This window comes from Sorex araneus, chromosome X (assembly GCF_027595985.1).
Source record: "Sorex araneus isolate mSorAra2 chromosome X, mSorAra2.pri, whole genome shotgun sequence".
Classification (NCBI taxonomy): domain Eukaryota; kingdom Metazoa; phylum Chordata; class Mammalia; order Eulipotyphla; family Soricidae; genus Sorex; species Sorex araneus.
This window is the reverse complement of record NC_073313.1, coordinates 264,000,368-264,026,786: the sequence shown is the minus strand read 5'-3', so window position 1 is coordinate 264,026,786 and position 26,419 is coordinate 264,000,368. Positions and strand designations below refer to the sequence as shown.

The 26,419-nt window shown below is 45.8% G+C and overlaps 1 protein-coding gene across 1 annotated transcript in view; it reads right to left on the bottom strand.

Moving 5' to 3' along the window:
* The window catches only part of CAB39 (calcium binding protein 39), an 89,576-nt gene that overhangs the window by 15,280 nt on the left and 47,877 nt on the right, over positions 1-26,419 (bottom strand). Inside the window, exons 3-5 of the mRNA XM_055120403.1 lie at positions 7,560-7,724; positions 5,496-5,614; positions 101-269 (exon numbers count right to left, since the gene is read on the bottom strand). Of these exons, the coding sequence (XP_054976378.1) occupies positions 101-269; positions 5,496-5,614; positions 7,560-7,724 (453 nt within the window). The remainder of the gene's footprint in view (positions 1-100; positions 270-5,495; positions 5,615-7,559; positions 7,725-26,419) is intronic.

Below are 26,419 nucleotides of genomic sequence, written 5' to 3'. Positions count from 1 at the left end.
CCGTGTATTGACCTGATGAGCAGAGACTATCCAGGAAGACAGGAAAAGAACACGTAACCAGACTCACAAGCATAGTTAGAAGTCTAGTTTTGTATGTTACCTTGAATGTTGCAAATGCATCTGATGCTATGTCAAAAGTTGACATTTCAACATATCTGAAGAAATCATAAAACTGTTCTGACCACAAAATGATTTTTGCAAGTGGTTCATGTCTGATGCATTCTCTTAACATTATTCCACAATTTAGAGCTATTTCTGGAGATTCATACCTGCAGAAAGAAAAAAACAAACATTAATTGGTCTTTAAAAACTCCAAGGCTGAAAAGTGCAAAATTCTGGAACAGGAAGCTTCCAATGGCCCTACGTAATTAACCAGAGGAAGTTACAAAAGGCTTTTCTCTCAGAGTAAACTAGGGGGTTAGGAGAATTTACCCTGGAGGACTCAAGACAAATCAGTTGGTCATGATTGCTTAAGCCCGTAGAGAAGTAACAGCCTCAAGAATGACTGCCTGAAAGCAAATCCATTCAGGGGAAAGTGAAGCACTCAGGGACAAGTCTCTAAACCAGAGCTACATTTTACACAGGGCACTCACAAAGCTCTGGGACAGACACAGGAACACACACCCCTTTTGGGACAGGGATACACACCCACACCCACCTCAATCAAAAACAACTACAAGTTTCCTATATTCATAATATCTCTGTCCTGTTTCTGATTCACTCACAACCCTCTGGGACGACCCCTCCTCCACAACACACACCCCTTTTGGGACAGGGATACACACCCACACCCACCTTAATCAAAAACAACTACAAGTTTCCTATATTCATAATATCTCTGCCCTGTTTCTGATTCACTCACAACCCTCTGGGACGACCCCTCCTCCACACTGTGAATCAAACACACACACACACACACACACACACACACACACACACACACACACACACACACACACACACACACAGACCCCTCCTCCACACTGTGAATCAAACACACACACACACACACACACACACACACACACACACACACCCCAATCAAAAACAACTACAAAGTTTCCTACATTCATAGTATCTCTTGTTTGGAAAGCCTGGTCTGCAGGGTCTCAGAGCCCTCAAGAGGCTGGCGGGGGTGCAGGCTCCCAGGCCCCCCCTTCCATCGCAGAGAAACCCTGGCTTTCTGGCCCTGCTCTCCTCTTCCACTGCCACTCAAGCGGCAAGTGGCCTTGTGTCCCGCCGGCAGGCAGAGTCTGCTTCCCAACGAGTGACCAAGACTCCCCGGGAAAAAACCATCCTCTCTCAGCACAGACTCGGCTTGGAGTCCTGACAGTGCCCATCGCGGCATCTTATGTCGTAAAGTTGGGCAAGAACCCACCATCCAGGCTCTGTCTCTGTCCCTGACTGGGGTGCATGGCCCCACCCTGACCACTGACTCTCCAGAGTCTCCTCTTGCCTCCACATCGAGGATTCCCTGTGAGGCTGTGTGCCTCTCAACACTCAGGGACGGCCCTACCGGAAACTATGTTCTAAAATCAAACCCCACCCCCGCCACAAAATGCCTCTCCCCAGGCTTCCTCCTTCTGTAATCTGGCATCACTGCTGTCTCAGACACCTGGGTCTCACACAGGTCTGGCAGCTTCCTGGGTTAATGGGAATGTTCTAGGAGGTGGGATTCTCTATGCAGCTTCTCAATGTGGCTAGCGAGTGCTTGAGACATGGCCGACGGAAGGCTGGGCTTGAAATGTTATCTGATTTAAACGCTTTCCAGTTCAGCTGCAATCTCGTCAGTAGCTGCTGTTACACAGTACGTGTCTAGTACTTGTGTCACATGCTAGTTGTTCCATCGGTGGTGGCCCCAGTCTCTTCCACACTCTTTGGGAAGTAGTTACAGGCCAGCTGCATTTCTCTACTCCCCCTGCCACACAGGCGCACACCATGGGGACCATCTGATAAGCAGCTTCTGATCATGGCCCACTGCAACAGACCTCACCAACACCACGTCCACTGAGCATTTCCAGCTTCAGGCGTTCAAAACGACTCAACGCCACTCATCAAACTGACAAACTTTGGAGCTAGATGTTTGGTTTTTACTCAAAAATCTGAACTTCTGAAACAATGTCATCTCCCAATTTGCCACCAAACCCTCCGACTACCACCTTAGTCCTTACTGCTGCCAGTCAGGGCTCATTCCTACCCCGGAACCCAACCCTTCCCCTTTCTTGGTGCACGCAGTTCTAAATCACCTGGAAAGCCACCCCTAAGTCCTGTCTCTTTCACCAAACCTTGCCGTATTCAGTTACTAAGCCTCATCTGGTCCCCCAAAGCTGAGTGCCGGCTGCTGTTAGCAGGGGAGTCCTTTCCTTTGTACTTAAGTTCAGCAGAGATCCCCAATGAGATCAAAACGGCATTCCTTCATGGCACTTTGTTGACACTGATTTTCTTTTCTTTTTTTTTTTTTTAAAGCTTTTTGGGTCACACCCGGTGATGCCCAGGGGTTACTCCTGGCTCTGCACTGAGGAATTACTCCTGGCAGTGCTTGGGGGACCATATAGGATGCTGGGAATTGCATCCAGGTCAGCCATGTGCAAGGCAAATGCCCTACCCACTGTGCTATTGCTCCAGCCCCTTCATGGCACCTAGAATGTTGTCTGGCTCGTAGGGGATTACAACGTGTGCTCCTAAAAGGGTGATCATGTGGCAATTCTTTGCTATCTTTAATAAGCAGAAGAGCAGAAAGACAAGGGTGAGATGGTTCAGTACAGCAAGTTGGGCAGGTTTTGGTGGTGGTCTGTCAAGTCTGCCTTAAATGACTGAACCACACTGAGCTGCTGAGGACAAAGCACACAGTTACCTGCATACCCTCCTCGCTCTAGCGTGGGGAGTCCATCCACGCCAAGGCTGCCCCTCAAGCAAACACTGCCTCCTGACGTCTAACACCAGCCATACCACCAGCAGCTGCAAAGCTCCACCAAATGTCTCATGGTCAAAGGAATACAGCCAAAGCAGATATCACATTGTATGGAAACAAAATCTTAGAAGACAGTTCACTCCTTGTAGGAGCTATTTTTTTCAGATCTGTGGAAGGAACTTGTATAGGATCAATAAGGAGCAGCTTGTTTCAAATGGCAGGGGTGGGGAAGATGCTGACTGAGACACATCGAACATATTTCTAAAATCCCAAATAAGATTCTCGACATTGCTGAAAAACGACAGACTCATTGCTCATCTAAAGTAGCTAGTAGCTAGGACACCAACTGAAACGGATTATATTAAAGAAATAACACAAGAAGAAGCAACTGTCCCCACAAACACAGGAAATTTTCTATACATACTGTACTGTGGGGAAAGCCATTCACTGAAAAACGAAGACAGTTACTATATGGAGAAGGAATTGCAGAATTAGGAATTTACCATTCCGAACTGAAGCAATGATGCTGCTAGGTGACACTGGAGAGTAGCCTGGCCACACCTGGACCCGATGACTAGTCTAACCAAAGGCGCGCACAGTGCCATCCACGAAGAGCCCCTGCTCCCCGCAGCTGACTCTGATCAAAGCTCTAGACCTAATCGGCAATCTCCAGGAACCAGGAACAGAACACATTACATAAAGCCACGGGGATGCACATCCAATGTGATTCTTCTACATAATGACCCAGCAGTTTCAATCAATAAAAGGTACTGGGTGTGCGGTGGAGAAGGGCAGGAACTGCTGCCAAATTTAAAACACAAAATAGAGTTTTATCCACCAAATTCAGTTTGTGAAACTTGTTTAGAACCTGATTTAAACTAAGTAAAAAAAAAAAAAAAGGCATTTTAAAAGGAACCCTGAGTATTGCTGGGCACTAGCAATGCCAGGTTTATAAAGGATAGAGTGATTATGTTTTCAAAAGAAAATACGGGCAGGGCCGGAGCATAGGCTCTGCATACAAGGGAGCCTAGTTTGCTCCCCAGCGCACCCGGCTCCCTGAGAGCACCCCTGCCGCTCTGCACCGCATCCTCCAGCTCTGCTGGCTGAAAACGAGTGACCCCCGGGCTCTGGAACACACCAGGAAACCCATCACCCAGAGTGAAGAGGAAAATCTCTGTGTACATAGACAAGGAGTGCCAGTGAAGCAGAGTTACATCTGACAGGTGAGAGGAGACGGGAAGAGATGGAATCAGAGTGACAGGAGTCAGTCCTCAAAGAAGCTCACTGCTCTGTACACTCCGGTGGACACCTCACAGCTCCCTGTCCTGGCTCTTCTTCACCCTAGCCAGTTTGCTCTGGGTCAGATCAGATGCCTGATTTTAACTTTTTCATTAAATTGAACCTCAAAGTCTTACTTTACATGACACTTAACAATGCCCCATTGATTCTACAATGTAAATGTAGGGAAGTTAACTTTAAGTTCTTGGTTATAGTAGCTATTCATCTCTTTGGAAAAGGAAATGCAGACAAAGGCACCTGAAGATGCTCTGAGGACACCCCAATGTCAGACACTCACTACATGTGCACACATGCGACTCTGAGCCGACACAGCAGGGTAACAGATGCCAGTGCTCTGTATGGCAGTATCCGAAGAAGCAACGCGATGGATAGAAATAGAAAGAAGGAAATAGCGCACTGGCATCCAACACACGCACTGACTCAGGCTTTGTCCAAACAAGCCTGAACTTGAGGGAAGTGTTAAACCGCAGAGCTATGAATCAGAGGAGGAGGAGGGCACGCTGATCCACAGCCAGAGTCAGGCCAATAAAACGCTTGCCGCCAACGGAGAACACCACCAGTGCTGGGACAAACAGATGCACCACCACAGCCAGAGCTGGCACCGGACTGCAGTGTGACACCATGAGGTGTGTGTGACCTTGCCAATCAGGGTGGGACAGGAAGGAAAAGTTTTTTTCTTCAAAAATTTGAAGACATCTTAGTTTTGAGGTTTTTGGGGTTTGTTTTACGTAAGTAGAACAGGTGCCTGCTTATTCCAATAGTAACTGCAGGAAGATCCACTGTGAGTGGCAGATCTGAGGGTTCGTGAGCACATGCACACAGAACAGTGAAGGGCTCTGCCACAGAAGCACGGGACTGGGTGACTGGACAGAGCCCAGCTGCAGTGTCCAAGCACCATCTGCCCAGCAGAGTAAACGGCCGCCCATCTAGGGAAGTGTAAAGACGCGCCCCTCCCCCAGCCCCAAAGGGCCAGTGAACAGACACTTCAATCAGATAAAATTTTCATCTGACAGAACAGAAGGAAGACCCCAAGGAATGACTTCTGTCTTGAACCATGCACGATGGAAGAGATTAGTGGCTCACTATTTACCTACCCTTCCACTGCCAGGAGCACTGTCCAACCCAAGTGAGCCCACGGGCTGGATTTGAAGGAGGGAACTGTGTTCTATGGGAAAATGAGCAGACAAAACATACTTCCCCACACTCACCATCCTGTTTGCACCCAAGACCATTGTTCCTTTTTATTTTTCAACTGAGAATATAAGCGTTATTACATTGTACATACCCTTTCAATAACATGAACAAAATATTCTGTTGGGTGCAGATGTATTCAACAGTAGGAGTTCTTGTACCAATTTGTCTTCTGAGAATATTGTTGAAAATTTGAGCCACGTCTTTTTTGCCCTATTAGGAATACAATCATTAAAAAAATTTTACCTGACTAAGCATCATAATGACCACCTACCCTCCCGAATAAAGCAAGGTAGTGCAAATTTATAATTATGGCTATATGAGTTTACGAAGTTTACAGATGTCAAGTTTTCTTACTTTATTTCACTTATAAGTCCAGATTCTCCATCATAGTGTTATACTCTTTTTAACATAAATGATGTGTCGAACAAAGTGAACTCTCACTACATAGCATTTCAACCCCTTCTCTCAGGCTGACTCAGGGGCTGGATTCCGATCCAGAGGAATAAGCAGATTCAAACAGGAAGTTCCTGCTGTAAACAGTACAGAGGGGTGGAAGGAGAAGAAACTGGGCTCTGCGAGGGTAGCCAAATAGAAGAATTCTTAAGAGCCCGAGCTGCCGACACAGTAAATCCATCTCCCACTGAAACGAGGTCTACTTGGGCAAGACTTCATCGCGATTAGCATGAGGGCACGCACTGATCACCTGATATAGTCCAGAGAGAGAGAGAACTTACTTCTTACCAAACGGGAGGACACTACTGCTAGCCAAAACCTTTGAATTGGGGAGCTGTACAGGGAATGAACAAAGAACTGGGCCCTATGGCTTGTGATGGGGCTTCTGAGCCTGTAGTCCCGAGAGTGTTACGAGCTCCCCAGTGCCAGGCCACCTCTTGGGCCACCTCCACCCTGTCTCCAGACCCACCCGTCTTGACAGGGAGCTCTCAGATGTGCCAGAGGAGTATGAAATTCAGCATCCAGGTTCAGAAGTAGAATGGGCAAAGGAAAAGGCAGCGGATACAGGAGAAGACAAAAGAGAGGAGACTGGATGCTCTGGGGCATTCCCAATTTTGCAGGAAAACCAAAAATTGTTACTGGAATTTGACAGGCTACTAAAAATAGGTGAAACCACCTACATAAATAAAAATATCATGGGTCTAGTTTCTTCCCAGAACAGGAAGAGAGCAACAGTCTCGTACTGAAGTCCACCACGCCCTTCCATCCTCTATTCAAACCTGGTGATACAGCTGCCATTTTTTGTTTTTATGGCTTGTTGTCAAGCACATCCAATCTCTAAGGAACCCGGGGCTGGAATAAAGACAAGACTGCTCGTGACAGTGCCGAAGCCCTTCACGCCCACAGACGTGTTATTCTCCCCATTTCAAGTACTGCACCTTGAACAGGGCACCGGCTGATGGAGTAAAACTCAGCAACAACCTCTGATGCCGCCCAAGGCACGACGGGCCCGGGCAGGGCAGGTCAGGGCAGGCCAGGGTACGGGGAAAAGGCAGATGGGGAAATCAAGCCCGGATGGGGAAGCAGCCATGCTGGCCGGCAGCCTCCTGGGCTGCTGCACTCTGCTCCGGCCAAGGGCCCATGCAGGAGCAGCCCAGGGTAGCCTGAGTACAATTTTTCAAGTGACGTGAGAAATTCAAAATTGTGTATAAAATTTGCCTATTTAAATGTTCCAATTAAAAAAATATGAAAGTGGAACTTAGTCCTATACTAAGTTCCTTCCTGGCTGGGGAGTTTCTTTTTCTTTCCCTCCTACTTTTCAATGTACCTTTCTATTTAGAATAACAACAGTAACAACAATAATAAAATGGTGCTTAGCAAATACACTCAACACATACATACACACACCGAAAAAGCCCTAACCCGTTTAACCCTGAATCTAACTGGTCTCTAAAATATGTACCTCCTTCAATTCTAACATTCAAAGACCAGCGAATTATGCAAAAATGCAACTGTTTATTATTAAAGCAGCCTAAGTGACCGAAGGGCATAATGAACAGTGCTGCTCGTTAAGTCAAAATTTAAAAGCCAGGTCACTGGGAGACAGGGCCCTCAGGCAGGCAGCTCAGCAGCACCCTCCCTGGTGTCCTGCAGCCAGGACATGAGGGCCACTGGGGGCTCTAGGTCTGGCGCTGGACCTTACCTCAAAGTCAATGAGCTGTAAGTCGGCCACGAGCGTGCCGAGGAGTCCGCTGTTGTAGAGCTCTTGTGCCAGCTGCGCCACCGCTTCCGTCTGCGGCTCTTTCTCATTCGTGCCGTACAGAATTTCTTTCATGGCAACCAAATTTTTGGAGACTTCTTCTGTAGCCTGATTTGAGGGAGAGAAGAAAGAAACAATTCATTTCACGGGACAGAGAGAATCAGGAGCTCCTGTGTAAATGCCTTCTCCATGTAGCAGACACCCGTGGACCCACACACTGGATGCAGAAGTGGCCAAGCTCATCCTGTCATGGGCTACTGGGTGGGCCTACACGGGGAGCAACAGAGACGCCTCCCAGGGAGAGATCCCGCCAGCCGGACCCTGAAAGCAGGCATGTGGCTTCGCAAAGCCGAGCTCCTCCCCTGGGGAATGGAAAGGGGACTGCACGGAGGAGAGGGAAACTGGTGAGCACTGGGGGAAAGGGAGATGGAGGGGAAGGAATGGCCAGGGCTGAGGCAGAGGGTACACAGGGTCTGCCAGAGAACGACAGCAGAAAATAGAGGCTTTGAAAGCAAAGCTAAAATGTTCGCAGTCAGTAGAACCTTCCACTGCTGACCAAGATGGAAGAACAGGAGGGAGAGATTTACCCTCCCCCTTAAGAAGAACTAAAATACGGAGAAGACACGGAACAACCTCTCCTCAACACTGAACTCCAGGCAGCAAGGGCACAGAGCCCCGAGAGGAAAGCCAACGACAAGCACCTCACAGAAGCCCTGGTTTGCTGTGTTCCACCCCAGGCAGGACAGGTGGTCTCTGTGAGTCGGGGGCAGAATGCCGGAGGACAGTGGAGAGCTTCTCAACACACGTCTGGAGTGGAGACAGCCAGGCTGGGAATAGGACCCCGGGGCTCAGCGCAGGCTGCAGAGAGTTCCTGAGAACCCAAAGGGAAAACCTCTTACCAGACATGCGCTAAGCAGAGCACTCAAAAGGGTCTGCCTTAGTCAATAGATAAAATGAGCCCTGGAAAAAAATCTGCTCTGGTTCTACCAAACAAAACTTAAAAGCCTGCAAGAGTTCAAAATGGGAAAAAGATACCAACAATGAGAAAAAACGTAATCAACAGAAATAGCTCTCAACATGACAAAGACGATAAAATAACAAACAAAGACATTAAGAAACTATAACTATAGCCAGAGTCTTCTAGAAAAAAGAAGCATACTTAAGGGGTCAGAAAAGCACTTTCATAAAGCCCAAATCAAACATTAGAAATAAAAGCTATGTTATTTCAGATAAAAATCACACTGAACTAGACACTGAAGTAAAGATTTATAAGCATATAGATAGGGCAATATGAATATCTCCAAAATGAAACACTGGAGGCTACGGTGGGGCCAGGGGTGATGAGAGACAGCAGTGGCTCACGGGGACTGTAGCAATCTGGTACGTGTGAGCGCAGTCCCCCGAGAAAGAAGAGCGGGGGCTGGGGAAGAAGACATAGAGGTTAAAAAATAGGCAACATTTCATGCAAATTTGAAAAAACTATAATCTTAAACACAGTAATGGGAAGAAAAGTACATTGAGGGATAGAAAAATCAAGTTACTTAAGTTCAATGAAGAGAAAAATCTTAAAGGCAGAGGGAGGAAATTTACAGAGAATCAATAGTTCCTGACTATCTGCAGCTTGGAGACAGCAGGGGCAGTGTTCTCGGCCTGGGGAAACGACCACTGAGAGTTCGACACGGGACTAAAATGCTTAAAAACGGAAGGTAAGGCAAAGAGTTTCTGAGACACAGAAGAGCTGTTAGATCTTGTCACTCCAGAAAATGATTTCAGCTGGAAATCTCTACATTCACAGAAGAACAGAAACCACAGGGCACCAGTGGGCAGATACAAGATTCTCCCACCTGCCGGTCTCTAACACGTGCTCCCCCCTGGCGCCAGGTGGTCCTGTGGGAACAACACTACATCCTCAGGCCCTAGCACTGACCTGCCCGAGAACTGCTGGAAGTCACCCCTCTGCCCCCGCCACCTTGCTCCGAGCACCCAAGGCTCCCAGAGCACTACCAGAAAGTCCTCCCATCCAAAGGTCTTCAAAAATTATAGGCTGCTTAAAGCAAGATATGAATCCTGGTGTTTTGGCATACATATGACAAAAGTACATGGCAACTATAATACGGTGGGCCGTCCCTGAACTTTGGGAACAAGACGTGATAAAGCAGTGCTCAAAGGTTCTTGTACGTGAAACTTTATAACATTCCCTGAGGATACACTGCAGTAAGATAAAGGTATATACTGCAGGCCTTAAAGCAATCACGAAAAGCAAAATTTAAAAACCCCCTAGCTTATAGTTAATGAGTCAAATGAGACTCAAGTAGACAATTAGAGATGAGTGAAAACTATAAAGCTTCGTTTCTAGAGCTTGCTATACACACTTCAGACATGCACCAGAGACTCACACAGCAGCAGCAGCTAAGCCATCCGCACGCTTCCATGACCTTTAATTTTCTTACAAAAATTACATTGCCTCACTTAAAAATTTCCAACATCTATAATTCAGTATAGATTCAGTATAATTCAAAACACATTTCAGAATCAGATGGCTGCTAAAAATTATTTTGAGACAAACATTGCATCACTAATCTGCAGAAATGGTTGGCACAGCAAACTGGCAGGATTCTAACTTCTCTTCCCTATAAATGGGTTTCTCCGAATGCAGCTGCCCCCTATTCATTCCCTGGTCTTCCAACAAATCTCTCACCATAACTATCCTTTTAAGGTAGGTAGATCCCTACGATAGAATGATACAAAACACACTGGATCTCCATTTCACTACTGCAAGTGTTAATTACAGCCCAGGATACATTTAAGAAATTCTGTCAGTACACATAATCCATACCTGCAGTCACTGTTCATGAAAGCCAGATCCTTGAACGATGCCGGAATGAAAACCCATACACTTCTGGTTGTCCATCATTTAAGACTATGGCAGTATTCCTGGATACTCCTTTATTTCATTTTTAAAGTAGGGGCTAACAGGGCCACACTCCACAGTGCTCAGGTGGCCAGGCAGTGAGGGAGACTGAACACAGCCGGGGGGGGGGGGCCCCCCGCCCCCAAGCAAGGCATGTGCTCTGTCACTTAAATGGCCTATCTTCGACCCACTTCTGCATTCTTAAGGACATTCAAGGTATGCTAGTTATTGTTCTCATATTTGCATCCTATGAAAATCTAATAGGTATGACTCCCACATTCATATAGAAAGGGAGTGACGGAGTGGAGCCTTTGAGTCACCATGTTCTTTTCAGTAATGACCTACTTTGGGCATGAGTGTTCCAGTCATTTACATATATGCCAATTTCCAAAGTGTATTCAAAAATCGTTCAATACTTCAACAAAATGGGAAGATACTAATTCTTCCAGAGTTCTTGATTACTAGAAAATGAATCTTTTAGCCAAACCTATGCTATTTTCTACTTTCTTTTCTAAAAGCTTATGAATTATCTTCCTAATAATCTCATTATATGAACACTGACTATCAGTAGTAAGCAGAATCTTTTACCTTTTACTTTCTGCTCTTACTACTCTACTCTTTGTGAGGGGTGTTTTTTGGTGGGGTGTTGGGCCATATCCAGTGATCTGCAGGATTCACCTCTGGCTCTCAGACTCCTGGCAGGACGTGGGGGGATGGAACCCAAGTCGGCTGCGGCTGCGTACAAGGCGAGCACCTTACATGCTGTGCTTCTCTCTGACCTTCTATTGTTGGTTAATGCCTTTTCTTTCTCATAGCAAACAGTTCATTAACCCAATCAAACTGCTTCAAATATACTAGGCAAATTTAAAGTATACCAGAATGTATTCCACCCCCCCCTCGGCAAAAGATAAAATCACTCTCCGCAGTCAATTTCTTTTCCGACTTAAGCCACGTACTGCTCTCTCCGTGCCACGTTAATGATCTCTCCCCTGGATGACCTCTGACAGAAGGGAACTGCCTACTGGTCTGTAACCTCTGATACAGTGACCCACAGAGTAAGCCTCACCCTCCTCCCTCCTTTTCCTCTTCTGCCTGGATCACAGTTTGTAGATTCACAGTGACTCGTCAGATGCTTATGGAATGATGCCATTTTAAGTCTGAATTCAGACTCTATGCTCTGTTAAGGAATTAAAAAAAGAGCCTGAAATGTAGCTCCGTGGTAGAGAGCATGCCCAGCACGCACGAGGCCCTGTACAAGATCCAGGGCACTTTCGGGTTTGGGGGTCAAAGAGGGGAGCGTTAAAGGACACTGAAAAAGGAATTGGGTCTCCCAAGCAATGCTTAGGTATCACTCCTGGTGAGTGACTACAGGGGCAAACCCAGGGTGCTGGTGGGGGCATGTGGAGCCAAGAGTTGAACTAAGGCCTGTACTACAGGCCCTTCAGTCCTAGTCTATCTCCCCAGCCCCTGGGTTTCTTTTTTGAGGTGATGAATACTTCTAATATCTCAGGTTGGTTGCACATATCTACAAATACAGTAAATATCAAATCATATACTCGAGCACAGTGATGCTGGCACTGCAATTTGTGTTAACTAAACCACACTCAACATGTGTATGCACCAGCTCAACAGGCTAAATTAGTAATCATATGGTATGTGAGTAATATCTCAAAAGGCTATTTTTTAGTCATAAAAAATAGCCAGGGTGAGAAAGCGGTGTGTGGGACAGGAGTTGACTGGTAACTCAAGAATACAGAAAGCCCCTTCTGCTGACAAAATGACACCATCACCTCTGCTGCAGATGGTGAAGAATCAACGGAACCCTCCACCTGCTAACTGTCGAACTCAGCTACCTAGATTAAGCCTCACCCTCTCTTGGATCCCTCTCATTTCCTGCCTTCTCAGGAACTGTCTCTATGTCATATATTTTTCATATCGTCAACTCCCGTTCACTTGGCTTTTCCTCTCAGTTTTTAAGTATGATGGAGATTCCTTTGAACAGTACCTCGAGGCCACGAGGTTCCCCAGGCCACCGTGTTCTCCTCCTCTCTCTCACCACTGGCCACCGCATCTAGTCATTTCCAGCTTCGCACTAATCACCTGTCTGCCAGTAAACGAAAATTTGAGTCTTTGTTACATGTAAGCTCTTGGCAGCAGGGAGGCAGCTGATCACGCCTGCTTTTAAAAGTGTTCCTCCCTGGTTCCTGTCACTCATCACCACCCTCATTTTTGCACTCCCATTTCCCTGGGTGTTTCTTCCTGTCTCCTCTTTGCAGCTCATCCTCCCTGGCTAGACCATTTAAAACTTGGGAATCCCTCAAGACAGGGTACAGGGCCTCCCCTGCTTCTATCAGCGCTCCCTCCGTGATCTCATCCACACCTACAGCTTTAATTAACGCCTGCGTACAGCTGCTGCACGGATCCCCATCTCTCATCCAGGTCTCCCACCAGGACACCCTGCAATGGCCTACTCAAAATAACCTCCCCGGGGTGGCTCGGGCAAGAGGGAAAGCGTCTCAAACAGAACCCAGGACCAGCCTGCAGGGCAGACATCCCTGTTCTGGTTCAGGGACTGACATCCAGGATGGTATGGACACAAGTGCCAGAAACTGGGGAGTCATCCTCAACTCTGCCTTCTTCCTCCTCACGGTACCCCTGAGCAACTCAGCACTGATGCCCCAAATCCATCCACTTCAGCCCGCCCAACCATCACAACCCAAGCCAGAGGCACCGTAACTCTTGCTGAACTCCTACAGGGCCTGACTACAGCTCACCCTCAAATCACAAGCAGAATCTGTAACAGAGCCCGCTCCAACTGCTCCTCAGAGAACAGCTTCTTCACCTGGCATGTAAGAGCCTGCAGAAACCTGCACACATTCCGACGCTCCCAGCAGCCCCTGCGCTTGATGCCTTTTGGCGGCGGCCATGTTCTGCGTCCTGCTAGTCTTCATCCTTACACTGCTCCCACCCCCCACCTCCCAACCAGTACCCACACTTCCTTCTTTCACTGCTCAGCTTAATGATGGCTTTCAAAGAGGCCCTCTCCTCAGTAAACTCTAGAGCACATTCTCCTTCATGATGTTTCTCACAATTGGACAGAATGGGATTATTTCCTTCTTTCCTTCTTCCCTTCTGCATCAAGAAGGACTAGATCAGTGGGCTATAAAACCAGGATGAAAACTGGCTGCAGGGAAATATTACGTTATCACAGCATCGTGTTCTGATGTGCAGATGCAGGGATGTGAAGAAGTCACCAAGCAAGTGAGGCAATAATCTACCTGGAAGAGTGGGGTGCAAGGAGGGACAGTGGGCCCACTCGGTCCTGTGGTTATTCTGCTGAGCAAGCGCCAGCGTGCAGGGATGGCTCGTGGCGTGGGCATTTCCCCGGGTGGGGCCTAATGAGACCCAACTACCGCATCTGGTACTGAGCTGACGGACGAGAGGTCTGTGTCAGTGCCGAAGGAAATACTAGCTGGCTTAGAAATTCTGAGTCACATCGTTCTGTTGTTCTGCTGACGGGCCTTCAAAGTTAAATTTGATTGTGGTTCGCCTTCAGCTCAGTTTACAAACGCACTACAGAGGGCACAGTCTGGAAGGAGTAAGCGGGCCAGCGGGCCAAAGGGAAGCAAGAACACCTTCATTTTTCACTTGTTCTATTTCAGATGTGAATGGTTTACACTTCACACCTCAGCACAGCTCCTTAGTCACAGGCCTGAGATAAGCAGACTCGGTGCTCACTGTGTTGGTACTGACAAGTTTACTTCTGTTTCTGTTTCCATTTCTCCTCCTTTATGGTTCCAATAAGGCATTTATCCACCCCGCCACCATTTTGAAGACTTTAAATAAGCATGTAGGTCTATGTATCTACAAGCAGGTCCAACTATTATATTCTGAGAAACGTGCCAAGAACAAAGCTAAATAAAACCCTTCAGACTGATGGGGCTTAGCTACCAGGCTGACTCGATCCACTCAGCAGCAGAAGGCCAGGAGGCTTCAAACAGAGCATGACACGGTTAGTGACCAGGGAAGTAGCCGGGAGCATCAGGAGCACGACGGACAAGAAAGAGGAAGAGTCATCCAATCTGTTATTTAATAGCAGTCATGATAAATGACACTAAGTTTGTATTCCATCAGATACCATTTATTTTTACGCATGTTTCAACTATTTGTGATTTCTGTTCTCTACTACATGGACAATTACAAGTTAATTTAAACAAATGCCTAAAGCAGAATAAGAAACACCTAAACATTACCAAAAGGGAATCCTTAGAGCTTAAGAACCATTTCACCAGGAAAGATGTAGCATGCTGGGTGAAAAAGACACACACACACACACACACACACACACACACACACACACACACACACACACACACACACACACACACACACACACACACACACACACACACACACGGCAAAGTTGACCGTTCTCTTTGGTGCCTTTGATTTCCCTCGCTGGCATCCACGTTAAGGACCACACTATTCACCCCCCACCCCCCACCCGTCTTGCCAGTCTGCCTCATGTCAACATGCTGCCTGACTCTCTCACCACATCCTCCTTATCTGCCACCTCCTTTCCATCTCCTCGCACCTACGGAGCAAACGGCTTCAGTCAGAGCCAGCAGGCGCTGCACCCTTTCCAAGCTGCTGAGCTCAGTGTCACTTAATCCATGGTACCTGGCAGTTAAGAGAACACGTGTCAGAGCTCCCAGGCGTGGAACGCCACGTCTCACATTTCCCTAACAGGCCTGGATGTCCTTGATTGAAAGTTTCTCCTAGCTCAGTTCCTGGGATTCGAACACAGTAGAAAGAACCTGTGCACACTTGCTGTGTGCAAACTCACACTGCTCAACTGCTTCCCATGTGGCTGAAGATACCTCCAACGTCACTTTCTACAAGCATGTTCTCCCAGCTGGCATTTCAATGCCACTCCACTTTTGAGTTCCTTTCTCGACTTTTCGTGGGGCAGGGAGCTGCAGTCTGTCAGGGCTGAGGAGACTTTCTAATGGCAATCCCCACCACCTCTGCCCTCCAGCTGCCTACTTTCTGTCCCAGCCCTGGAGACCTGGAACAACTCTGGGGGCTGAAGGACACTTGCACATTCTCAGCAGAGACGTACTAATGAGGAAAGGAGAAGCAGAACCATCACGCTTCAGCATAGGACTCAACAAACGACAAGGAGCCTTGTGCCCTCCTGACAGGAAACACTGAGGGCAGAGGGTCAGCCCTAGGGCTTTGCTGCCCCAACGGTACCACCTGAAGTGAGTTGTCATGAAGAAACAGGGAAACATGTCAACCTCCACCCAACTAAGGTGCATGGACGAAATAACCAGTCAGTGTCAAGGCTGAGAAACTGGTGCAGGTCAAAGTGGAGGCCTGAAAGTGCGCATGCGTCCAATGTGTGAACACGTGGCACGATGCCCAGCATTAAACCCAATCCAACATTGTAGGGGAGACAGACAATAGAGATGCTACAGCCAAATGTAAGGGCTTGTCCTGAAAACCCCACGGGGTAAAGACCCCAGTGGGGGCCGATGAAAGCTGAGGCTATCATGTCAGCTGAGCTCCTGACTGACTGCTGTCCTGCAGCTGGGTAAAGCACACAGCTGGGGGAGCATGTGAAGGGCACGGCTTCTCCAACTATTTTTTATTTTTATTATTTTGCTTTTCGGGTCACACCTGGCGATGCATAGGGGACCATACAGAATGCTGGGAATCGAACCTGAGTCGGCCACGTGCAAGGCAAATGCCCTATCCGTTGGACTATTGCTCCAGCCCCTATATTTTCTTTTCTTGTATTTTTTTTTTTGATCGAATCACTGTGAGATACACAATAACAAAGCTGTTCATGATTGGGTTTCAGTCACACAATGTTCCATCACCTGTCCCTTCACTAGTGTACATTTCCCACCAACAATGCACCCAGTTTCCCTCCTGCCACCCTCCCCCAACCTACCTCTCTATGGCAGGCACTTTTCTTCTTTTTCTTTCTCATTCACTTTTTCTTTTTGGGCATTATGGTTATAACTATCTTTTAGAAGTCTATGGAAAAGGGTTCACAAGCTTTTGCACGTACATCCTCTTCACGATGCTGAGTTGCTGTGTCTGGGGCCAGAGGACCACTGAGATCCTTACAATCTCAAATGCCCAAGAAAGGCTTTCCAATTCTCTTAGGCTGGTGTCCACTCTCACTCTCTCCTGGAGATCTTGGTCTCTGCCCGAATGAGCCTCAAAGTCTGCATGCAAGCTGCCCCACCCACTTCCTGAATGAATCCCCTGGACAAATGTCACTGTTCTTGGAACCCTGCCCCAGTCTCTGAAGTTTGTCACCTCTCACATGTACCTAAAGTTTCCCCAAGCTGATGCTTCCTCTAACACCTGTTTCCCACCCCCTCCACACCCGATTCCAAAGTCCTCAGACGGTGGCTTAGACCTGTCAGACTTCATGGCAGCTGCAGCTCACTGACTGGCCATGTGGAATGTTTGGTCAGTTGGTCTTGGTGCTCAGAGACTCAGGTGCTATACTCATGTGGTACCAGTGATCTTCGTATTAAGCTCCATGGGCACAGACTGGCACAAGAGACAAGCGGTTATGAAGGGAAACATGAGAAAACAGCCCCTAAACAGTCTGGAAATTTGAGGACACTGCCTTACTAGCTCACTGGTTTTAGTGAGAAACACATGACTCTTCTGTTTGAGGGCCAAACCTGGAAGTGCTCAGGGATCACTCCTGGTAGAGATCTAGAAATTCCAACCAGGAAGATATCCCTACCTAGAATTTTTTTTTTTTCTTAAATTGAGCCTTTTTAAGCTATAGGGATCAACGGAAGCAGTAATCAACATTCCAAAATTCCTAACACTCTCCTCACTGGTAACCATTTCAGTGTACACCGTGTCCCCTGCCCAGGTGAAGAGACAAGTCACAATTTCAGGTCTGCGGCAGTAGTGTCCTTCCTGACCCTCCAGTTAGAACTAGGGTAGTGAGATGTTCCACGGGCTGCTGGCCCACGACAGACTCACGTGAGAGAAGGGGGAAAAGGGTGCAATTCAGGACCCCAAACCTTAGAAGGCATCACACTGAATCTCACGCCTTCCACCTACTTCCTATCACTGGTCCCCTCACCAGCACAGGGATCTGGGGGGATGTGCAAACAGCTGTGGCCAACGAGGGGAGAGTCTGGACACACCTCTAAAAGCACCACTGGCTCCGCCTCTGAACCCAAGTGTAGCCCAAACACTGACCAGCTCCTAAGGTGGCCTCATTGGCAGATGAAAAGGAACACGGTGGCTGTCAGGGAGGGTTCAGGGCTGTATCTGGTGGCTCACAGACTGGGCTGCCCTTCCCACGCTCCGATTTGTAATGGTCTATGTCTATTCAGATGATTTTTTTTTGCATCTATAGAAATTTATTACAGCTTTGTACGTATTAATGAAGATACTTAGGTTTTATCTAGGAAATAATATTTTCTAGCATAAAGTGTAGTTACTTTTTAAGATAAAATATATCTTAAAAAGTATAGGCCTATTGAGCTATCTATTTCCTCATTCTACTACACTGCAGGATTTACCTATTTCATGTTAATTTGGTTTATTTTTGCACGACACCCAGTGGTGCTCAGGACTTACTCCTGGCTCTCCCTCAGGGTTTAGTCCTGGTGGGCTCGCAGGACCATATGGGGCACCAAGGATCGAACTGGGTTGGCAGTGTACAAGGCAAATGCTCGACCTGTTGTACTATTGCTCTGACCCTCATGTTAATTTAAGAATATATTTCACACTATAAACTTTTAAAATTTATACACCTACAAAAACAGAAAGATTGTTTTTGAAAATATCTTTTATCAACTTATCAGTGATGGTAATTCTGTGGAATTTCAGGAGTTTATGTCACTACCTCCACTATAAAGCAAAAATATGTGGGAAGAGACCTAGTAAAGGAACAATAAATGGTCAAAGTCATCTGAACAGATTTAAAGAATTGAGCATACATGAGAGGGCCCCTGGTGATGGGTGTTATACAAAAAGTATACAAAATTATACAAAAAGTATATTTAGTATTGTAAATCTTGGCATCTCAATAAAAATGGTTTAGAAAAGGTGATTTCACCAAATTGGTTAGATTATAGTGTACTCACAAAATGGAAAACTACGGCCAGTCTTACAAATAGTAAGTGTGCAAGGGGTGCAGAGGTGAGGTGTATGTACATAACCTAAACCACAGAGCACTGTCAGCAGGAGACCCCAACAAACCACAACCACTAAACAGAGAAAGGAACCTGGGGACACTGATAGACGGAAGTCGATACTGTGGTAGGATTGGTATTGGAACACTGTATGCCTGAAACTCTATAATCAACACTTTGTAAATCATGGTGCCTAAATAAAAAATTTAAATTAAAAAAAAATTGAGTGGATCTATACTGATAGGCAACCACATTAACACTGAAGCAAAACCCTCTCTCCCTGCCTCCTCCCCTCAATTTCTAATCCGAATCACCACTATAATCTCTCTAATCGGACCCTAGGTCAGTAGACAACAAATGTCTTGAAGGTTAGAGGCCCTTTCACAATGACTCAATCTGTCACTGCACCCAGATAGCAGCTACTGACCACATCTAAGCAGATGGTCCTGGCCCAGGGCCTATCAAACTTGACAAAACCAGGGAATGGGCAGATCTATGCCACGGTGTACTGATTCATGCTGGGGAAATGGTTTGGTGGGGAGAAGTTAGGCCAAAGGATATGGGAACCTGTTACTCTCGAACAGCCATCAAATCTCAGTTCTCCCTCAGGAGTGTACCTGGGCACTTTGTCTCTTCTTTGAAGCTTTGTCACTAGAGTTGTCACTGCAAGCCCACCTTCTGCCCACGGTTCCCATCTTCCCAAATACACCACCCCCCTCCTTCCTCTGACTTGGACATATTGCTAGTGGGAACGCAAAATGCTCCAGTAGCTCTGAAAAAGTTTGGCAGTTTCCATAAATCATTCATAAATCAAAACCTGCATATGCCATACTGCACTCTCGGGCATATCTCACAGAGGAAAGATTATTTATATTCCACAAAATCAATACTAAAACATTCTTAGCAGATTTGTTTATGAGTGCCCAGCACCAGAAACAGCACAGCACTTTCAACGAGTAAACAGCCAAACATGCTAGGATACCTCTGCGGAACAGAGAACAGTTCAGAGGTTGGAAGGAATCGTTTATGCAATTCTTAGCATGGAACTTGTGGGAACTAAATGCAATTAAAAAAAATCTTTAAAAGGTTTTTACTGTAAAATTCTATTTATAAAACATTCTTGAAATAACAAAGGTGTAGATCTGGAGATGACTAGTGGTGACAGCAGGAGTCAAGGATGGAGGGAGAGGAGAGGGGTATGGCTATAGCCTGACGCGTCTGGTGCTGATCAAACAGTTCTCTACCTTGAAGCTAATGGTGGGTGCAAAGAAACAAAATGGCTACACGTGACACAGACACAGAGAGACAGACAAATGGACACATACACACAAGCATAAAACAAGGTCTGTGGATTGTAAATAAGAAACAAGAATTGGATGCACACATATGGTCAAAATATGAAACAGTCTGTGGACCGTACCAATGTGACTTCTTCACTGTTTATAGGTATATGAGACGTTACCGTTGAGGGAAAGAAGAGATTTCCTTGGGACAGGAGCGAGAACACAGCAGGTAAGGCATTTGCCTTGCACATCGATGACCATAGTTCGATCCCCAGCATCTCATGGTCCCATGAGTCCTGTCAGGAATGATCCCTGACAGAGAGCCAGGAGTAAGCCCCGAGTACTGCTAGCAGTGTGACCCAGAATACTGGGGGCTGGAGGGGGAGGGGGAAGAGAAGGGATCTCCTTGTGTATTTTTAGCACTTTTCTCTGAATAATTATTTAAAAATAGACACTTAAGTCAAAGCAAAACAGGAACATCTTCAGCATCTCTCACTTCACCTCCCACAATCCCCCCCTACTTCTATCCTTACAGAGTCACCCTTAGCTGTCACAGTCAACTGAACAGCGCATACTTTGGGCTGTTTCATTCCCTCTCACTCTTAGAAATCCAGCTCAAATGTCACTTCAAACCTAATGTTATCTCTGCAACTGCCACTGACAGTGGTATTAACTGCTGTATTCTCTTGGTTCTCACAGAATTTTATTCACACCCAAGCTCCTCATATTATATTAGTTACAGGCCTCTCTTCTCAGTTAGGTCATAAACTCCTGAGAGTAGGGACAAAATCTCATCCACATGTTTTATCTACCTACCCATTATACAAGAACACTAAAATGTCTGTAAATTCAGTGAAATTGAGAATCTGAAAAGATGACAGGTAATGACAGTAGTTTCTTCCATTGTCATCTTCTGCAAAAAACTGTCTTGTCAAGTACATGTGCAACTGTGAAATGCAGCATAGGAAAGCATGATTACAGGGTCCGAGGGACGCCTCAAAGGGCTGGACCATGCTTTGCATACAGGAGCCCCAGTTCCCATCCTTGGTTCCACAGTGCCCAGTTCCCATCCTTGGTTCCACAGTGCCTCGAATGCCACCAGGAGTCCAAAAACCAAAAATCCAAACAAAGCAACCCACCACCAAAAAACTACCACATAACTGAGGAGAATTATTGTTTATAAACTCACTGTTTATATTTTTTTAGAAAGTTAGAAATTTAAAATCTATTAAGCATAATTCTCTATGTTTTTACCATCTTGTTTATATAATCAGGTCTATTATAATTTACACGTAAGTTCTCAAAGAGCCCAAATTTGGCAAGGGCATGGGGGTTTAAAAATAACATTTTTTGGACATGGCATGGGGATTTAAATCACCTAATTTTTGTCTTACATTTTTCTTGGAATATTTTTAGTAAAGAAATCATCCTAAACAAATTCTTTAAATATGCATGCTAGGGGCTGAGTGATAGCACAGCAGTTGGGTTGGGCGTTTGCCTTTCACGAGACCGACCCGTGTTCGATTCCTCCACCCCTCTCGGAGAGCCCAGCAAGCTACTGAGAGTATCGAGCCCGAGAGGCAGAGCCTGGCAAGCTACCCGTACGTACTGGATATGCCAAAAACAGTAACAATAAGTCTCTCAATGAAAGACGTTACTGGTGCCCGCTCGAACAAATCGATGAGCAACGGGATGACAGTGACAGTGACAGGTGTCGAACCTGGGCTGGCCTCATGCATAGCCAAGATCACTCCAGCCCATGAATGCTAGTCTATGTTTACTACTTGCAATATTAATTCTCCAAAAGCAATCTATTAAGTGACTCTATAGGAAATAAGGAGTCAGAGAACTAGCACAGTGGGTAAGGCACTAGCCTTGCATGTGGCTGACCTGGATTAATCCCTAGTACCGCAGTATGATCTCCCAAAGTCCTCCAGGAATAATCCCTAAATCCAGAGGCAGGAGTAAGCCCTGCACACTGCCAGGTGTGGCCCAAAAGAAAACAAAGGAGGAAGAAAAGAAAAGAAAAGAAAAGAAAAGAAAAGAAAAGAAAAGAAAAGAAAAGAAAAGAAAAGAAAAGAAAAGAAAAGGGGTGTGGGGGGAGAAGCATATATGAAGGGAAAGGATTTGAGATGGAATTGAAAAGCAATCTGAGAAATACTCCTGTCAAATATTTGACGAGATAAACTCAATGTACTAAATTAAAAATCACACACACAGTACCCGAGAGATAGTGCAGGGTTAAGGCACTTGACCTTGCATGCAAGCATAATTAGAGCCCCAGAATGGCATATGGTCCCCCAAAGTACTGCCAGGAGTGACCTCTGAGCACAGAACCAAGCGTAGGTCCTAAGTACCACCGAATGTAGCCCCCAAACCAAATAAAATACAAATAAATTTCTTGAAAAACAAAACAAAACACCAAACCACACACACTTGACTAAAGAATATATTCTAAGCTGCAAGATCATGGTAGACTAAGAAAAACCTATTATTAACTTTCTGGTGTCAAAGATTACTCTAAACAAGTTTAGTAACCATGAGTCACTGCTAAATGGCTCTGCTCTGAAAAGGCTCCTCCCTGGCCCCTCTTAAATATGCCAGCAAACCAATTCCTCTCATGAAATGAATATAGCTATTCAACATTGTGAACACACGCATACAGAGTGATGAAGGGGACCAAATATAAGCTGAGCAGGGCAGCCTTGCCTTCCTTATACCGCACGCAACGGGCACAGAGTGTGTCAATAGTCATTCCATCCCCAGGCTCTTTGGGGTGGCTGTTAGCAATGGAAGAACAAACTTTGCCCTCCCCCACACTCCACTCTCTGGGGCTGCCCCGGGTACCTAAAAATAAGGACAACAGGATAAACATTTTTTCCTCAAGTATACAAAAAGTAACATTATATAAGTGCTTTTTAAAAGATGTAGCATCTTTTTTTTTGTTTGTTTTGTTTTTTTGGGTCACACCCTGCGATGCACAGGGGTTACTCCTGGCTCTTCACTCAGAAATTACCCCTGGCGACAAGTTACATGGATTATTCCTAGTCTCTAGGCTGTTTCAAGTAAGCAGTATTTCTGTCAGCTTTCTGGGTGATGCCTTGTGTGGGTATCTTCTCTCTCCCCGACAAGCAGCACCATTAAATGTGGGCGAGGGGAAGAAACACATGAGGCAGATGACCTAGGCTAGTTTGGACAAACAATTCAGTCACGTCTGTCATTTCAGATTCTGCTATCAACGTATTTATACTTTATGTCTTTATCTCTGTCTTGAACCATTATGCAGTGGATTTTTTAAAAAATAAACAGTTGTTTGGAAAGTACAATTAGGGAAAAAATCAATAGAAAACATGCAACTAGAAAAATTGAACAAGTATCAAATTTGGATGGTGTCCTAATGTGACTCTTGATGTCACCCCCAAATAAAATATTCCTCATAAGAAGGAAAATAAAAAAAAAAAAAAAAAAAAGAAATTACCCCTGGCGGTGCTCAGGGGACCATATGGGATGCTGGGATTAGAACCCGGGTCGGCCGCGTGCAAGGCAAACGCCCTACCCGCTGTGCTATCGCTCCAGCCCTGATGTAGCATCTTTCAAAGGGACTAATTGTATTTTAAACTCCAGTCCTTAATATGGCAACCATCACCATATGAAACAAGTAAAAATACCAACACATTACAAATAAAGGAATAAATATTTAAATGTACTACTCATCTGTAAGAGCAAAAGAAATTATTAAGAAAATGCCCACAGATACAGGAAATAAAGCAAAAACAGGCATAATTCTACCTGGGGTTTGGTTGAGCTAAGAGCAGTGAATTCCATCCCTGGTTCTTTATAATAGGGTACCAACAATTGTCTTTTACACACTGGTCATGAGAGTAACCGGAAATCATTCTTACGGTTGAACTGCAAATGTGTCACCACGCAAGACTTGGAACACTTTCTAGAATGCCTGAAAGGTCATTGCGTCCATGTCTTTTTATATCCACCCAGAGAAAGGAAATGCTTCAACCTATTATTTTCCTGTTTTGGTTTTTTTTTTTTTTTTTTTTTTTTTTTTGCTTTTTGGGTCACACCCGGTGATGCACAGGGGTCACTCCTGCACTCCTGGCTCTGCACTCAGGAACTACCCCTGACAGTGCTCAGGGGACCATATGGGATGCTGGGAATCAAACCTGGGTCAGCCGTGTGCAAGGCAAACATCCTACCTGCTGTGCTATTGCTCCAGCACCTCAACCTATTACTTTCTTGACAATGAGATGAAATCAGCTGTTTTATTCCACTCAGGTCTTATTCCATATTCTGCCACCACCTGGCACCTTCTCTTTTCTTATGCTAGATGAGTTCCTAAAACACTCTGAATTAAGAGTTTTTGGGTTTCCCTAAGTTTACAGAAACACACTGCTCAACTTTTATTCCTCTTGTACCTCACCCCAACATTGCAGTTCTTGGCAGTTTTGAATTTCTCTAGTCCCCGTCACTCCTCTCCCAATAAACTCTATTGTCTTCACATCCTTAAGTATGGACCTGTCTTCACAGAGCAGGGGATCTACACAGAGGATCACTTTGTCCATAAACACTTATTTCTATTATTGCAATCCATCCAGGTGTTCAATATTCTCTCTGGGAGCTTTACTACATGATTTATTCTGAGGGTATACATAAATACATTATTTGGTTTCTAAACTACTTCTGTCTCAGCTGGTACAGTCTTTTCTTAACTCTTTATTGTGTTACAGTTGACAAAAAACAAACCACACATATTTAAAGTATACCATTTGCCAGGTGTAGACATACGTATCACTTGTATCACTGTCATCCAGTTGATCTTCGATTTGCTCAAGCGGGCACCAGTAATGTCTCCATTCATACCTGTCACGTGCTAGTGTAGCCCAATGGTATCTGCTCACTCCAGGAACAGGAAGAGCCTCAAGTCGTTCATCAGGGTTTTGATGGAGAAGTCTGACCATCTCGTTGGTGGGCGGCCACACAGTCCAGTGAATCGCATTACATGTCCAACCCACCTGATTTTTGACGCCTTGGCAAACGAGAGAGAGTGTCCCTGATTCTTGACCATCGACGGAGGTTGGAACTCCGATTCCTTCTCTCACTTAAGCAAAACGTGATACTCCAAGCATAGCTCTTTCGATTCCTCTTTGGGATACCTGAATAGCGTTATCATCCTGTTTTCATAGGGCCCAGGTCTCCGAGGCGTATGTTAGTGCAGGAAGAAAGGTGGAGTCGAAAAGATGTGCCCAGAACTGGAGGTTCTTTGTCTTCTTAACCACTTCTTTGACGCTCTTGAAGGTGTTCCACGCTGCTCTCTTCCTCCTGCTTAGTTCTGGCGCCAAGTTGTTCCTCATGTTGAGTTCTTGACCCAGGTACACATAGCCGCCGCATTTGGAGATGTTCATTCCATTGAGAGCAAATGGAACGTCAGGGACTAGTTCATTTCTCATGAACATTGTTTTGCTGAGATTCAGCTTCAGTTCAACCTTTCCACACTTGCGGTCGAAGTTGGCCAGCATTCGTGTTGCCTGGCTAATGTTTGGTGTTATGAGAACAATGTCATCAGCGAAGCGGAGGTGGTATAGTTGCTGACTGTCTATCTTCACTCCCATTCCTTCCCATTCCAGTCATGGCATGACATTCTCGAGGGTGGCACTGAAGAGTTTCGGTGAAATGGTATCACCCTGCCGAATCACTCTCTTTACATCAATGATCACTTCCTTGTAGAATGGTGAGATCCTGGTGGTGAATCCTTAATACAGAGCTCATGAAGGATCTTGATGTACTGAGTTTGAACGCCCTGGTTGGCTAGGGCTTCGATGACCACTTCAGTCTTAAAAGAACTGAAGGCCTTCTTTAAATTGATGAGTGTTAGACCAATCGGCATCTTGAACTCTCGTGAAACTTTAATGAGTTTGGTCACCGTGTGGATATGGTTGATCGTGCTGAATCCTTTTTTGGAACCTCGCTTGCTCGAATGGTTGTCCTTCGTCTAGTGTTCTGCCTATTCTATTCAGGATGACTTGAGTGAGCAACTTGTAGACAACGGACAACAGGCAGATAGGGCGAGAGTTGCCAATGTCGTGGATATCTCCTTCTTGTTCAACAGAACGGTCCTGCTGGTTTTCCATTGGGACAGAACCTTGCATTCGGACAGACAGCGTGTGAAGAGCCGAGCCAATGTATTGACAAGTATTGGAGGTAGATTCTTCAGGTGTTTGGGTCCGACCTTGTCTGGACCGGGTGCTGTGTCTTTACCGATGAAATGGCGTGTCGGGTTTCAGAAGGGAGAATGTCAGAACAACATATCCATCCTGAGACATTTGGTATGCGGGCAGGTGGACATGGCTATCGTAGAGATCCAAGTAGAAGTCATGAATAATCCTCTCCACTGTCCTTCTGGAAGATGTA